Below are 15698 nucleotides of genomic sequence, written 5' to 3'. Positions count from 1 at the left end.
CTAGATAAAGACACTACAAAGAAAAAGAACTGTAGGTCAATATCTCAATGAACATAGATGCAGAAACCCTCAACAAAATATTAGCAAGTGAAATCTAACAATATACTAAAAAATTAATTCACCACCATCAAGTAGGATTTATTCCTGGGATGCAAGGGTGGTTCCATATTTACAAATCAATCAGTGTGATATATCATGTCCAAAAGAGAAAAGATAAAAACCATATGATCATTTCAGTAGATGCAGAAAAAGTATTTAGCAAAGTACAACATCCATTCATGATTAAAAACCCTTTGCAAAGGTTTAGAGGGAACAGACCTCAACATAATAAGGCCATATGTGAAAACTCCACAGCTGAGGCGCCTAGGCGGTACAGTTGGTAAAGCGTCCCAACTCTTGGTTTGGGCTTAGGTCATGATCTCAGGGTCGTGAGATCAAGCCCCACATCAGGGCTCTGCACTAAGCACTAAGTCTACTGGAGAGTCTCTCCCCCTCTCCCTCTGCCTCTCCCACTTGTGCTCAGTCTCTCTCTCAAATAAGTAAATCTTAAAAAAAAAAACCACAGAGCTAACTTCATACTCAGTGATGAAAAACTAAAAGCTTTTCCCCTAAGATCAGGAACAAGACAAGGGTGTCCACTCTAACCACTTTAATTCGACATAACCAAAAGTCCTAGCCACAGCAAACAGACAAGAAGAAGAAATAAAAGGCATCCAGATTGGTGGGAAGTAACTAAAAACTTTCACTATCTGCAGATGACATTTTACTACATACAGAAAACCCTAAAGAGTCCACCAAGGGGGCCTAGGTAGCTCAGGTCATGACGCCAGGGTCCTGGGATCAAGGCCGCTTCTCCCTCTCCTCCCCGCTCATGCTCTCTCTTGCTATCTGTCTAAAATAAGTAAAATCTTTTTTAAAAGACTCCACTAAGGGCGCATGGGTGGCTCAGTTGGCTAAGCATCTGCCTTTGGCTCAGGTCATGATCCTGTGGTCCTAGGATCGAGCCCCGCATCAGGCTCCTTGCTCAGTGGGGAGTCGGCTTCTCCCTCTGACCCTCTCCCCCTCTTGTGCTCTAATAAATAAATCTTTATTAAAAAAAAATTAGACCTGATAAATGAATTCAGTAAGGTCACTGGATACAAAGTCAATGTACAGAAATCCGTTGTGATTCTGCACCCTAAATAGTGAAGTAGCAAAGAGAGAAATTAAGAAAATCTTATTTACAATTACACCAAAAGTAATAAAATACCAGGAACAAAGTTAACCAAGGAGAAGCCTGTATTCGGAAGGCTGCAGAACACTGATGTAAGAAATTGAAGATAACACAAATGGAGAAGTATTTCATGCTCTTGCGTATAGAAACTATTGTTACAATGTCCACACTACCCAAAGCAATCCACGGACTTAATGCAGCCCCTATCAGAGTACCAGCAGCATCGCTCACAGAACTAGACAAGTAAGCCTACAATGTGTACGGAACCATAAAATACCCGCAGTAGCCAAAGCAGTCTTGAAAAAGAAGAACAAAACTGGGAGATATCACAACCCCAGATTTCAAGATACACTACAAAGCTACAGTAATCGAAACAGTGTAGTACTGGGACAAAAAGAGACACATAGATCAATAGAACAAAATTGAGAACCAGAAATAAACCCACACCTATACAGTCAATCTTCAACAAAGGAGCCAAGAATAAGCAATGGGAAAAAGTCTCTTCAACAATTAGTGCTGGTAAAAAAAGGCCGTGACATGCAAGAGAATTCAATTAGACCACTGCTTAAACGACACACAAAAATAAACTCGAAAGAGCTTAAAGATCTAAATGTGAGAGTTAAAGCCATAAAAATCCTAGAAGAGAGTACGGGCAGTAATTTCTCTGACATCAGCTATTAACATTCTTCTAGATAAGTGTCCTACGAAACAAACAAAATATACTATTGGGACTACTCAAAATTAAAAGCTTCTGCACAGCAAAGGAAACAAAGACAACTTATGGAATGGGAGAGAATATTCGCAAATGACCTCCCATAAAGGGTTAATATCCAAAATATATTTTTAAAAAGCTGTATAGCTCAACATCAAGGAAAAAAACTAATCCAATTTAAAAATGGGCAGAAGATATTATATGTTTATTAAAATAAAAAAATTAAAATAAATAAATAAATAAATAAAAAGGGCAGAAGACACGAATGAACATTTCTCCAAAGACCTAAAGACGACAGAGAGACACAGAAAAGATTCTCAGCATGACTCATCAGGGAAATGCAAGTCAGAACTGCAGGGAGACATCACCTCACCCCCGTCAGATCGGCTAAAATGAAGAACAGGGGACGTGCTGGTGAGGCTGTGGGGCAAAAGGGAACTCGCGCGCTGTGGGTGGGAACTCAAACTGGTGCCGCCCTTGTGGAGAACAGTGTGGAGGCCCCTCAGAAAATTACAGCCAGAACTATGGGATCCAGTCGTTCCGGTACTGGGTATTTACCCCAAAAAATCAAAGACACTAATTTGAAAAGATAAATCCACTTCTCAGTTTACTGCAGCATTGTTTACAATAACCAAAATACAGAAGCAACTCAAGCCTCCATCAGTACGTGAATGGATAAAGTAGTGTACACACACACACACACACACACACAATGTATATATAATGGAGTAATACTTAGCCTTAAAAAAGAATGAAATCTTGGGGCGCCTGGGTGGCTCCGTCGGTTAAGCATCTGCCTTCAGCGTAGGTCATGATCCCAGGGTCCTGGGATCGAGCCCCACATTGGGCTCCCTGCTCAGTGGAGAGCCTGCTTCCCCCTCCCTCTTTGCCTACTTGTGATCTGTCAAATAAATAAATAAAATCTTAAAAAAAAAAATCTTGCCATTTGTGATCACATGGATGGACCTTGAGGGCATTATCTTAGGTGAAAATAGATCAGAGAAAGACAAGTACTATGATCTCACTTACGTTTGGAATCTTAAAAACAAAGCTCATAGATACAACAGATTACTCGTTGCCGGGGCGGGGGTGTGTGAAATGGATGAAAGGAGTCAAAAGGTAGAAGTTTCCAGCTGTAAAATCAGTAAGTCATGAGGATACAATGTACGGTGTGGCCGCTATAGTTAACGCTGTATTGTATATTTGAAGTTGCTGAGAGAGTAGATCTTCACAGTTCTTATCACAAGAAAAAAATTCTGCATGTGTGGAGGATATTGACTTACTGTGCTGAGCATTTCACCGTATGAACAAGGACGGAATCATGTATATCAGTAATACCGCAATTTAAAAAGGAAACGCTTCGGATGCATGGGCGGCTCAGTCAGTTAAGCGTCCAACTCTTGATCTCAGCTCAGGTCTTGATATCAGGGTCATGAGTTCAAGCCCCTTAAAAAAAGAAAGAAAAAGAAACACTTTATAAAATGGTAAATATATAAATATATACTATATATAATATATATTATAATATGTAATATAAAATATAAAACATTAACTACAAGGTATTTTTTTCTCTTAATTTCTCTAAATACATAGGACTATTTTAAGCAAAAGTCCTCTAAGATTGCGTTGTAGAGTATGTATCAAGGATGGGGCAAAAGGAAAAGTACATGAGTGCAAGGTTTTTACACCTTACCTGAAGCGCTAGTTATAAGAATTAGCTCAATAGACTGAAAAGTCACGGATATACAGGGTAATCCGTAGAGCAACTTGTGTTGTTTAAAAGTTACTAGACATTATAATGGAACACTAAGATATATTAAAATAGACAAAAGTGGCAGAAAGGAGAGACAGGAACAAACAAGGGGAAAAAAGGTAAAATGGTAGCTCTACCACGAATCACACCAAGACTTAACGTTAAATGTTAGTGGACTAAACGCTAATTAAATACGAGATCATCAGGTGGGATTTTTTTTTTTAAAGCAACTACGTGCAGTCCTCAAAAGACACAAAATATAAGGAACAGATACATGCAAAGACAGAAGTGGATGGAGAAAGATTTATCACGCAGGTTGTAAATATAAAAAGACTGGAGTAGCTACATTGGTCTCAAACCTCAAGATAGAAAATGTTACGAGAGAGAAACTGGGCCCTTCAGAATGATAAAGGGTCAGTTCTGTAGGAGAATACAGTAATCATAAACGTGTGTGCACTTGATAACACACCTAATAAATGAAGCCAAACTGACAGAGAAGTAGCCAATTCTATAGTCATGGGTGGATATTTTAACACCCCCTTTCAGTAACTGATGGGACGTCCAGATTGAAATACCGTAAGAACAGATAATCCAGACACTATCCGTCACTTTACCGGAGTTAAATGTTCACTACACCCTACGTGGCAGAACATCTACTAAGCACGTCATATGCTGGGGACACAGAAATTATTCAGTAAATTTAAAAGACCTGAAATCATACAGAATATATTCTGTAGCCACGACGGAATGAAATCAGATCTCAGTAATAAGGTATCTAGGTCAATGCCAAATATTTGTAAATTGAACGACACATTTCTTAATAATCCCTGGGTCAGATAACAAAACAATCCCATTTACAGATGCACTAAAAACAATATCTAGGAATAAATTTAACCGAAGAGGTGAAAGACCTGTGCTCTGGAAACTACACAACACTGGTGAAGGAAATTCAAGATGACACAAAGAAATGGAAAGATATTCCATGCTCATGAGTTAGAACAAATATTGTTAAAATGTCTGTACTACCCAAAGCAATCTACAGATTTAAGGCAATCCCCATCCCAATATCAACAGCATTTTTCACAGAACCAGAACCACCAACCCTAAAATTCATATGGACCCACGAAAGATCGTGACTAGCCAAAGCGGTTTTGAAAAAGGAAGAACCGGAGGTGTCACGATTCCAAATTTCAAGTTCTAGTACAAAGTGGCGGTAATTAAAACAGAATGGTATCGCAGTATAAAGGAGACATAGATCAATGGAAGAGAGCAGAAAACCCAGAAGTCAGTCACTCTTTAAAGGAAGATTGAAGATACAATGGGACAAAGTCTCTAACGAAAGTTGTTGGGAAAACTGGACAGCCATGAGCGAAACAACAGAACTGGACCACTTTTCTTCACCACACACAAAAAATAAAACTCAAAATGAATTAGAGACCTAGATGTGAGACCTGAAACCATAAAAACCCTTGAAGAGAGCACATGCAGTAATCTGACATCATCCACAGAAATATTTTCCTAGATATGTCTCCTGAGGCATTAAAATAAAATGTTTCTACACAGGAAAGGAAACAATAAAACTAAAAGGCAACCTACAGAATGGGAGAATATATTTGCGAGTGACATATCTGACAAAGGGTTAGTATCCAAAATACATAAACATCTGATAAAACTCAGTACCCCAAAAATCAAATAATGCAGTTTGAAAATGGCCAGAAGACATGAACAGACATTTCTCCAAAGATGACACACAGACACGGCCGGGGCACAGGAGAAGATGCTCAGCGTCGCACAGCACCAGGGAAATGCAGATCAACCCGACGATGAGTGATCACCTCACACCTGTCAGAATGGCTAAGATCAGAACACAAGAGACCACAAACGTGGGTGAGGGAGTGAAGGACAAGGGTGCCTCGTGCACTGTGGGTGCACAGTCCGAGGGCCCGCAAAAATGAAGAACAGAACTTCTTCCCGATCCCGGGAGTTGCACTACTGGATATTTACCCTTAAAACACAAAAACGCCGATTTAAAAGGATACTTGCACCTCTGTGTTTGCAGCAGCGTTCTCTACAGTAGCCGAACAATGGAAGCAGCCCAGGTGTCGGTCGACAGACGACTGGGTAAAGAAAATGTGGGGCGCACAATGGAATATTACTCAGCCAAAAAAATGAAATCTTACCATTTGTAACAGTATGGAAAGAGTTAGATAGTACAGTGCTGAGTAAAACAAGCCGGTCAGGTAAAGACAGATCCCATATGATCTCACTTATATGTGGAATTTAAGAAACGAATGAGCAGAGGGGGAAAAAAAGAGAGAGACACAAACCAAGAAACAGACACTGACTATAGAGAACAAACTGATGGTTAGCAAAGGGGAGGCAGGTGGGGCAAGTAGGGGGTTGAGGATTAAAGACTACACTTAAAATGATGACAAAAATAAAATGAAAATAGAGAAGAAAAACCCTAAAGTTAATGACTTAGATTTCACTTTAAGAAACTAGAAAAGAAGGGCACCTGGGTGGCTCAGTGGGTTAAAGCCTCTGCCTTCGGCTCAGGTCATGATCTCAGGGTCCTGGGATCGAGCCCCGCATTGGGTTCTCTGCTCAGCAGTGAGCCTGCTTCCCCCCCTCTCTCTGTCTGCCTCTGTGTCTACTTGTGATCTCTGTCAAATTAAAAAAAAAAAAAAATCTTTAAAAAAAAAACTAGAAAAGACAAAGCATATAGAAAGAAATAATATTTAAGACCAAAAAATGAGAAAATGGAGAAAACAAATTAACACAGCCAAAAGATGATTGAGAAAATTAATAAAATTTTCTAATATCTAACTAGAATTATCAAGAAAAAAGAACACTAATTACCAATATTAGTAATGAAAGAGGTATTGTCATAATAAACCTTACAGATATTAGAAGTATAGTTTTTTAAGGTACCAAATTTGACAACTTAAATGCCTTAAAAACTACAGTTTACCCAAATCAACAAAACAACCACCTGAAAAGTCGTGTATTAAATCATTTATCAAGATTTACTCTGAAAGATTTTCCCACAAAGCAAATTCTAGGCCCAGATGGTTTCCCTGAGGAATTCTATCAAACATTTAAGGAAGAAATAACACCAGTCTTATAAAATTGTATCAAAAGATAGAGGCAGGGGCAGGGAGGGTACCTGGAAGTCTCACTCAGTAAAGCATGTAACTCTTGAGCCTCAGAGTCATGAGTTCAAGTCCCATATTGAGTGTGGAACCTACTTAAAAAAAGGGGGGGGGGTAGAAACACTTCCTAACTCACTTTATGAAGCCATTATCATTCTGATATCTAAATCTGATGACAATACCGGAGCAAATCACAGTCTATTATCTTCATGAACATAGATGCAGAGATATTTAATTGAATAGTATATAAAGAAGATACTATCTCATCATAAATTAGAGGTTTTTTCCCCCAAGAATGCAAGGTCAGTTTAATATCAGAAAAATCAAGAATTATAATCCCCATCCCCAATTAAAGGAAAAGAGAAAAAACACGGTTATTTCAGTAGCTTCAGAAAAACCATTTGATGAAATTCAACATTCATTCATCAAAAACACACTTAGCAAACCAGGAATAGAAGGGAACTTACTTTAAAAGGGCATGTACAAAAACATAGGGCTGACATTATATTTAATGGCAAAATATTGAATACATTCTCAAGACTGGAAACAAGGGAAGGGTACCCCCGCTGTTGAACCTTGAATTGGCTGTTCTAGCCATTGCAATAAATCAAGAGAAAAAAAGCACAAAGAAGATAATTTTTTTTCATCTTTGCAGATGACATGGTTTTTTATATGGAAAGCTCTAAGGAGTGTGCAAAATGATAGCATTCACAAGGATTTTATTTAGCAAGGCCCTAAGACAGAAGGTCCTAAGACACAAAAATACATAGTATTTTTGTACTAGCCAAAACCAACTGGAAAATTAAACTAAAAACCTAATCCTATTTACATAGCAATAAAAAAAAATCCAGGAACAAATTAATAAAAAGTCTAGTCCTTTACACTTGAAAACCACAAAATATTGCTGAGAGATTAAAGAAACACTTGAACATCTGCAGAGGTGTACCAGGTCTCCGGACTTCCAAGGCTTCCAAGGCTCACTGTTGTTAAGGTACAGTTTTCTCCGAATTGACGTGTACATCAGTGCAGTTACAGTCAAAATCCCAGTGGGGTTGTTTTGTTGGGGGGGGGGTGCGGCTGGGAGTTCTGGGTTGTTTTGATTTTTTGTAGAAATTGACAAATGGATTCCAGAATTTATATGGAAAGGTGAAGGACCTTGAAAAAGCAAAGCAAACTTGAAAAAAGTTGGAAAATTCACACTATTTGTCTTTAGAACTTAAAATAATCGCGCCAGTGCGGTGCTCGCATAAGGAGGTCAGGTACATGGATGGAGGAGAATGCAGAAGTCTCAGAAGTAGACCACATCCATATAATCAGCGTGGAAAGGAAAATGGTTTTTAGCAGGTGGTATCCGAATACTTAGATATTTCTACCCAAACAAAAGAATCACAACTTCTACCTCATACCAGAGGAATATTGTTTCACAGTGGATCGTGGATCTAAATATAAAAGCTCAAACCATAAGCTTTTAAAGAAAAACACAGGAGAATATCCTAATTTGGCCATTTAGAAATGGACACATATTTTGTAGTTACAGAAGACCACCACCATAAAAAGAAAATTTGGGAAGTGAGAATCAAAATTCAGGAATTGTGCTCATCTGCACACAGCAAGCCCCTGTAGGAAAGTACCCACAAGTCCCGACCAACGGCTAAGTCAGGATATATAAGAAATGACCGCTCATTAATAAAAAGACAAACCACCTCATTTAAAATGGCCAAGTATTTTAACAGACACGTCACAAAAGGAGATGTACGAACAGTCAAGAAGCTTATGAGAAGTGCTGAACATCATCAGTCATCAGGGAAGCAGATGTTAGAACCACAGGGGAAATCACTACACCCACTAGAGTGTCCAGAAGTTTCAGAGACAACACCGAGGTCCTGAGGATGTGGGGCACCTGGGATTCATCATCAGTAACAGGTGTACAAATGCTACAACCTCCTTGGAAGCAATTTAGCAGGGGGGGGGGGGGGGGTGTGTGTGTGCGCGCGCGCACGCGCGCGCGCACACGTGCATGTGGTAAAACACACATAAGATTTAACATTTTCAATGATCACGTGTTTTGTTTCCTTCATGTTCTAATGTGGTGTATCTCCTCAGCTGATTTTAGATGCTGAGCCATCCTTGCATTACTGGACTCTACTGCATTTAGTCGTGGCGTATGATCCTTTCATGTGCTGCTGGATTCTGTTTTTCTATCAGATATTGGTCTGTGGTTTTCCTGCTGTATCTTTGCCAAGCTTTGGTATCGGTAATGCTCCCCTTCTCAGTTGAATTAGGAAGTGTCCTCTTCTCTTCAATTTTTTCGAAGAGTTTAAGAGTTTGGTAGAATTCACCAGTGAAGCTATCTGGCTCGGGGTTTTTCTTTGTTGGGAGGTTTTCGGTTAGTGGGCGGAACATCCTTACTAGTTACAGGTCCACTCAGCTTCTCATTCCTTCATAATTGTGTTTTAGTGGGTTGTAGGTTTTGAAGAATGTTGATTTCATCTGTGTTACCCATTTTGTTGCAGTACAGCTGTTCACAGTATCCCCTTGCAGTCCTTTTCTGTAAAATGGGTAGTTATGTTCCCCTTTTTTCCCTTGTTATTTTGTCCCACTTTTACTTCAGATTTTAGTAATTTGAACCTTTTTTTTTTTTTCCCTCAGTCTAGTAAAGATTTTTCAGTTGTGTTGTAATCTTTTCAGGGACCTGGCTTTTGGTTTTGTTGATTTTCTCTGTTTTTCTGTTCTCTGTTTTACTTACCTCTGCTCTAGCCTGTGATTTCTTTACTTCTGCAGGCTTTGAGTTTAGTGTAATCTTTTTCAAGTAAGGTGTAAAATTAGGTTATTGAATTGGGAGTTTTCTTTTTAATGTAGGTACTTATAGCCATAAATTTCCCTGTCAGCCCTACTTTTATCTCATCCCATAACTTTCTAGATGTTGTGTTTTCATTTCCATTTGGCTCAAGGTATTTTATCATTTTCCTTGTGATTCTTCTTCAGCCCCTTGGTTAAGAGTATTTGATTCCCACATATTTGTGAGATTTCCAGGTTACTTCCTATTGATTTCCAGTTGCATGCCAAGTAGAATAAGTACTTTGTATTAAGATTAATCTTTGTAAAGATTATTCTAATCTTTAAAGTATTTATTAAGGCTTGTTTTATGGCTGAACCTACATTTTATCTTGGAGAATGTTCCACTTACGCTTGAGAAAAATTACGTATCCAAAGTGTTGCTAGATGAATGTTCTCTTAATGGGAGGTCCCATTGGTTTGTATTATTCGAGTCCTCGATCCCTTATTGATCTGTTTTATCCATTCTCAAAAGGGCAGTATTGAAGCCTTCAACTATTATTGTAGGAGCATCTATTTCTCCCTCCAGCTCCGTCCGTGTTTTCTTCCCGTAGTTTGGACTCTGATGTTTGGTGTAGATGGGCTTGTAGTTGTTGCATCTTCTTGGTAAATTAACCAATACATACATACAATGTTTTTTCAATACATAATATCTTTCTCTGTTTTTGACTTAAAAATCTATTTTGTCTGGTAGCAGCATAACTCCTCAGCTCTCTATTGGTTTTTTCTTGGAATACCTCTTTGCATCCTTTCAACCTACTTGTGTCTTGATACCTGATAGAAGAAAGCCTTTGGTAGACAGAATATCGTTGGGTCAGGTTTTTTTCCATTCTTCCAGCTATGCCTTTTGATTGGGGAGTTTAAACCACTTACATTTAAAATAATTACTGATGAAGAAGGACCGACTTTTGCCATTTGTTTTCTTGATGTCTTACAGCTTTTTTTTTTTTTTTTTTTTTTTTTGGTCCTTCCTGTTCCCCATGACTGCCTGCCCTTGTGTTTTGATTTTTTTGTAGTGACACCTTTGGTTCCCTCACTTCCTTCTTTGTGTAAGTATTCTGGATTTTTGCATTTAGCATGGTACATACATCATCTTAGAGTGAAGCAGTTTATTTTAAATTGATACCAACTTCAGTCATACATATGAACTCTTGTACGTCTGTCCCCAGCCTACTTTGATGTCACAGGTTGATATATTACGTATCTGTCAATGGGGGTGATTCTTATGCATGTCTTTTAAATCGTGTAGAAAACAGTGGAACCAGGGGCACCTGGGAGGCTTTGTTGGGCAGCTGCCTTCGGCTCAGGTCATGATCCTGGAGTTCCGGGATCAAGTCCCACATCAGGCTTCCTGCTCAGCCGGGAGTCCGCTTCTCCCTGTGACCTTCTCCCCTCTCGTGCTCTTTCCCTCTCACTCTCTCTCTAATAAATAAGTAAAATCTTTTTAAAAGAATGAAAAAGAAAATAGTGGAATTACAAACCAAAATTATAGTAATACTGCTTTGTATGTTTGTGCGTTTGCCTGTGTGTTTACGTTTACTGGAGGCTGTTAGATCTTGCTAGGACCCGGAGTTACCGTCCGGCTTCTTCACTCCCTCCGGCATTTTCTGTGAGCCAGACCCGGTACTAATCCGTCCTCTCCACTTGTTCACTGGGAGCGCCTGCATTTCCACCTCGTTTTTGAAGAACAGCTTTGCCTGATCAAGAATTCTCAGTTGATGACGGGTCCGTCTGCTTCACGGCATCTCTTTCCCTGCCTACAGGCGTCCCAGGCTTCTCCGGAGAAGTCGGCTCAGCATCTTATGGAGAATTTCTCGTAACAAGTCATTTCTCTCTTGCTGCTGTTAAGATTCTTTGTTTCTGGCTGACGGTTCGGCTATCACGTGGAGCGATGAGGTTCTTCGGGCTTTTATCTGGAGTTGTCTGGCTTCTTGGTGTCACAGGTGTGGGCCTTCCCTCACGTGCTGGCAGTTTGGGGCTGTCGCTTCGGCTGGCCTCTGCTCCTGTCTTGGCCGGACTCCGATAATGCATGTATCGATCCATTTGAAAATGTCCCGTGAAGTCCCTCAGACTCTGTCACTTCTCTTCATGTCCTTGTGCTTTCTCCTCCTCAGACTCTAGAACTTCAAATGCGCCGTCTTCCGACTTGTCGCTCTTTTTCTCTCCCGGCCGCTCACAGCTGCTGTTGGATCTCTCCAGTGCATTTTTCAAATCTATGTATTTTGTAGCTTCCAGAATTTGTTTAGGTGCTTTTTATAACTTCTTTCTCTTTGTTGCTATTCTTATGCGGCTCATACATCATTTTCCTAATTTCCTTTAGTCCTTTGTCATGGTTTCCTTTAGCTCTTTGAGCAGATGTCAGGTGGTTGTTTTAAAGTGAGCAGCGCTTCTGGGGAGCAGGCCGGGGCCCGGGTCCGGTTCCGAGGGTTAAGGGTGGCAGGGGGTGGGGACCAGCTCCCCGGCCTGAGAGGAGTTTTCCTTTGGTCTTGCTGAACCTGGGACCTGTCCTCCTCTGTCCGGAACAGCCCTGCCCCCGAGCCCAGCCCCCGCCGCACCCCGACCAAGCCCCTTCCCACGCCCCCCTGACGTCCCTCCCCTGTGCTCTCCTTCCTTGCCTCCCCTGGGCCGCCTGCACCCCCAGCCCGGCGAGCTGCTCAGATGGTCGGGAAGGATGATCTGGTGCCAGAGCCAGGAGGACGTCCCCTCCGGATGGCTCCCCGGGACCCCAGCGCCTTCGGCCACCACCGCCCTCACGGTTCCTTTTGGGCTGCCCACCGAGCTGGTGCCACCTTACTGACCCCTCGAGCCCCTGCCCCTCGTGTGACCGGGGACCTTCAGGGGCTCCGGGAAGCCATCCTGCGTCACTGCGGACATCCCCTCACCGTGTTCTCCAGGACGCTGTGGTGAAAGCAAGACCTTCGTTTAGAAAAGGAGCTCCCTTATCTCTGTGGAGATAAAATTAAGATCCTGGGGGGAAAAGCAGGTTTATTTTCCTTTTTTTTGCAAATCTCTGGAATCCTAAAGATGGTCTGGAAGAGTCTCACGCACACAAACGTGCTCATCTGAGTTGTTTCTTCACCTCAGGGGTCGCAGGGGGGTTCAGAACTTTTTCAAATAAAACAACTGACCTGAGGGGAGCAGCAGCGCCTCGATCCTTCTTTCCGAGGGGCGGCGTCTTTCCCAGCGCCGCGGGCCTGGCTCCGGGCTGCACGGAAGCCCCGCCGGGGAGGCGGCCGGTGTGTGCGGGGCAGCCCCCCCCCCCCCGCCATGTGCACCTGCTGCTCGGGCCTCTGGGGCTCACGGAGCCGCTTCCACGAGGAGCTTCCCGGGGTCGGGAAGGAGAGCTGGGCAGGGGAGCTGCCGGCCGCGGGCTCCCGCTCTGGGATCCCCGCTCTCTGGCTTGAGCCCCGGTCCCTGCTCCCCACGAGCTCTGGGGCCGCTCCCGAGGAACGGAGCCGGAGTCTCCTAATTTGGGCGTTTTCTGCTTTCCAGACAGACGAGGAGAAGCGGCAGGACTTACCCGTGGTGATGCCGGTTTTTGACAGAAACACCTGCAGCATCCCCAAGTCCCAGATCTCCTTCATCGACTACTTCATCACGGACATGTTTGATGCTTGGGACGGTAAGAGCTCTGCGGCCGGAGCCCTCCACGGGCGCACGGGCCCACGGCACGGCAGGCCCTGGAATGGGAGCGGGGGCTTAGACTCTCAAGAGGACGGCGGGGGGGGGGGGGAACGGGCCTTCCCCGAGGCCCCCGGAGGCCCGGGTGCTCTTCCCGCCCTCTCCTGCTCAGGGCTGCAGCCACTTGAGGACGGGGTGCTGGCGGGAGGAGATGGCCTAAGAGCAGCAGGTGCCGAGTCGGGGCGTGGGGGGGGGGGTGGACCAGAGGTGGGGGACGGAGAGCCAGACAGGGCCATGGGTCGGGGGCTCCGCTGCCTTCCTAACTGCACCCCCGCCCCCGGAGCTGATGAAAGGCTCCAGCAGGTTCCGACCCCTCTTGGGCCCCTGCCAGAGCTGTCACCTCGGGGTGTGGGTGGAGCGGCTGGGCCGAGGCCAGGAGCTGAGCCCCGCGAGGCTTGTGTCGCGGGACGCACCTGCCCGCTGCCCCTTCCGCAGTGCCGCCCGTTAGCCCGAAGTCCCCTGAGGCTGGGAAGGAGACCACATCCCTGTCCTTTTCTCCAGCCTTTGTAGACCTGCCTGAGTTAATGCAGCATCTTGACAACAACTTTAAATACTGGAAAGGACTGGACGAGATGAAGCTGCGGAGCCTCCGGCCACCCCCCGAATAGCGCGCAGCACCGCCCGGGCCCCGGAGCTTTGGCCCTCGGCTCGTTTGGAATTCCCGAGGCAGCCGGAGGCCCCGGGCCCTTGCAGTATTAGGCCGAACGGCGCCAGGTCTGCGGAGCCCGTGAGAGCACCTGCGGCCATCGGCGACCTTCTGTAGCCACCATGCAGTGCCGCTGCCACCAAGTGCGACCCGGTCGGTCCGCCCTGTGGGGCCTGCAGCAGGGGCTCTTCGGACGGTCCCGGGAGAGGCGGCCGCGCGAACTTTCCTCCCCGCGAGCTCAGAGGGACCCTCTCCCAAGGACGGGGAGGGGTTTCCCGCCGGTGACGGAGAATGTCCTGTGGCAAACCCTGTCTCCACCCGTGTCCAGCGCTTACAAGCCGCGCCCGGCACCCGGAGCTCGAGGCCCTCCCCCCGGCCGAGAAGGTGCAGCCGCCGGTTCCGGAACACTACTGAAGGTGACTGCGTTGTCGGACTGAGTAGCGACTGAAAAACACAGAAGAAATTTTGAAGTTGATTATTAAGTACAAAGAAATTTTGAAGTTGATTAATATCAGTTATTAAAATGTTTTATTTATTAGAAGTTCAATATTTTCTATGAATTCTGAAATACTTCAAAGCCAAAGCCAACGTTAAATGCCATGACCAAATTTACATGATTCATATTCATTAAATATGTATTACTTGGTGTACAGACTTATTTTCATAATGCAAATGAAAACTATAAAATGACACCTTTTTACTGCACTACAGAAATATTTGTATATGTTAGACTCTTTCCTGATTGATGCTCATTGGGAAAAGCGGTCTTGGGGGAGAGCCTGAGTGTGAAGCCCTCGAGAAGAGCAGCTCCTCTGCACAGAAAGCAGAGCCCTGGGACTCTCTGGTCATCTGATGGGCTTTGCAGGTGACTCCCCAAATTCAGCGAAATTAAGACCTAACACTTTTCCCCTAAAATTTTATAATTGAATTCCCATAAATCTGCCTTATTTTATAGTACATTTCTACAAGATAGTCCCTATGAAAGAACAAAAATGGAGTATTAGTGAACTGACATTTTATACCAATCTGTTTTCATCTGAAGTGGGAGTCTGATTCCAGAAATTTATAAAGGTTCTGTATCTTCACATTTTGAGTAAGTGTAGTACCGTAAAAAATGACACAGGATGACAGTGTCAAAGTGCTTGTCGTTTCATTTTAAAGTTGTATTTTTTCCCCAGACAAAAATGAAATTAAACTATTTGTTTTTAAGAAATCATGTGTCACCTTTTCTTTGGAGTCTGATTATACTTAAAATAAGACACCTTTATATTACAGAGAAGATTAATCGTTAAATGACTTTTTCAGGGTCACAAAAGGACAGATGAATATGTTGAAAACTTCTCACCACTTGGTTCCCACTCAAAGCTGTCGGGGCTGGCGCCTCAGAAGTCCCTTTACAGACCCCTTTTCCCACGTGAAGACATTTGACCTAGGTTGGCAATTGGGGACCGAGGTGGGAGAAAGCCCTCTCCTCTCCTCCCCACTAGGTGCCGGGAAAGAAAAGGGAATGACTTCCACGAGCAACTCAACCATCAGGAAGTAGAGAGAGCAGTGCGTGCGACACCGCCCTAACTCCACCATGACCTGAAAGAGACGAAGAGGAGTGTGCCTGACGCGTTTCAAGGGAGAAAAGCAGCAATAGAAACCATAAGGTAAACCAAGGTAGTTTTAAAAATAGGTAGATTTGATAAAGAACCTAATGGGCA

General features: G+C 43.5%; 1 protein-coding gene across 2 annotated transcripts in view; it reads left to right on the top strand.

The window, feature by feature from the left end:
- The window catches only part of PDE8A (phosphodiesterase 8A), a 148641-nt gene extending 133442 nt beyond the window's left edge, over positions 1-15199 (top strand). For both annotated transcript variants that reach the window (XM_080807961.1, XM_080807960.1), the window contains 2 exons: positions 13158-13287; positions 13848-15199. In XM_080807961.1, coding sequence (XP_080664087.1) covers positions 13158-13287; positions 13848-13954 — 237 coding nt within the window. In that variant the 3' untranslated portion in view covers positions 13955-15199. The remainder of the gene's footprint in view (positions 1-13157; positions 13288-13847) is intronic.
- Positions 15200-15698: the final 499 nt, after the last annotated feature.

This window comes from Martes martes, assembly GCF_963455335.1.
Source record: "Martes martes genome assembly, chromosome: 7".
NCBI lineage: Eukaryota > Metazoa > Chordata > Mammalia > Carnivora > Mustelidae > Martes > Martes martes.
This window is presented reverse-complemented; position numbering and strand designations above follow the sequence as displayed.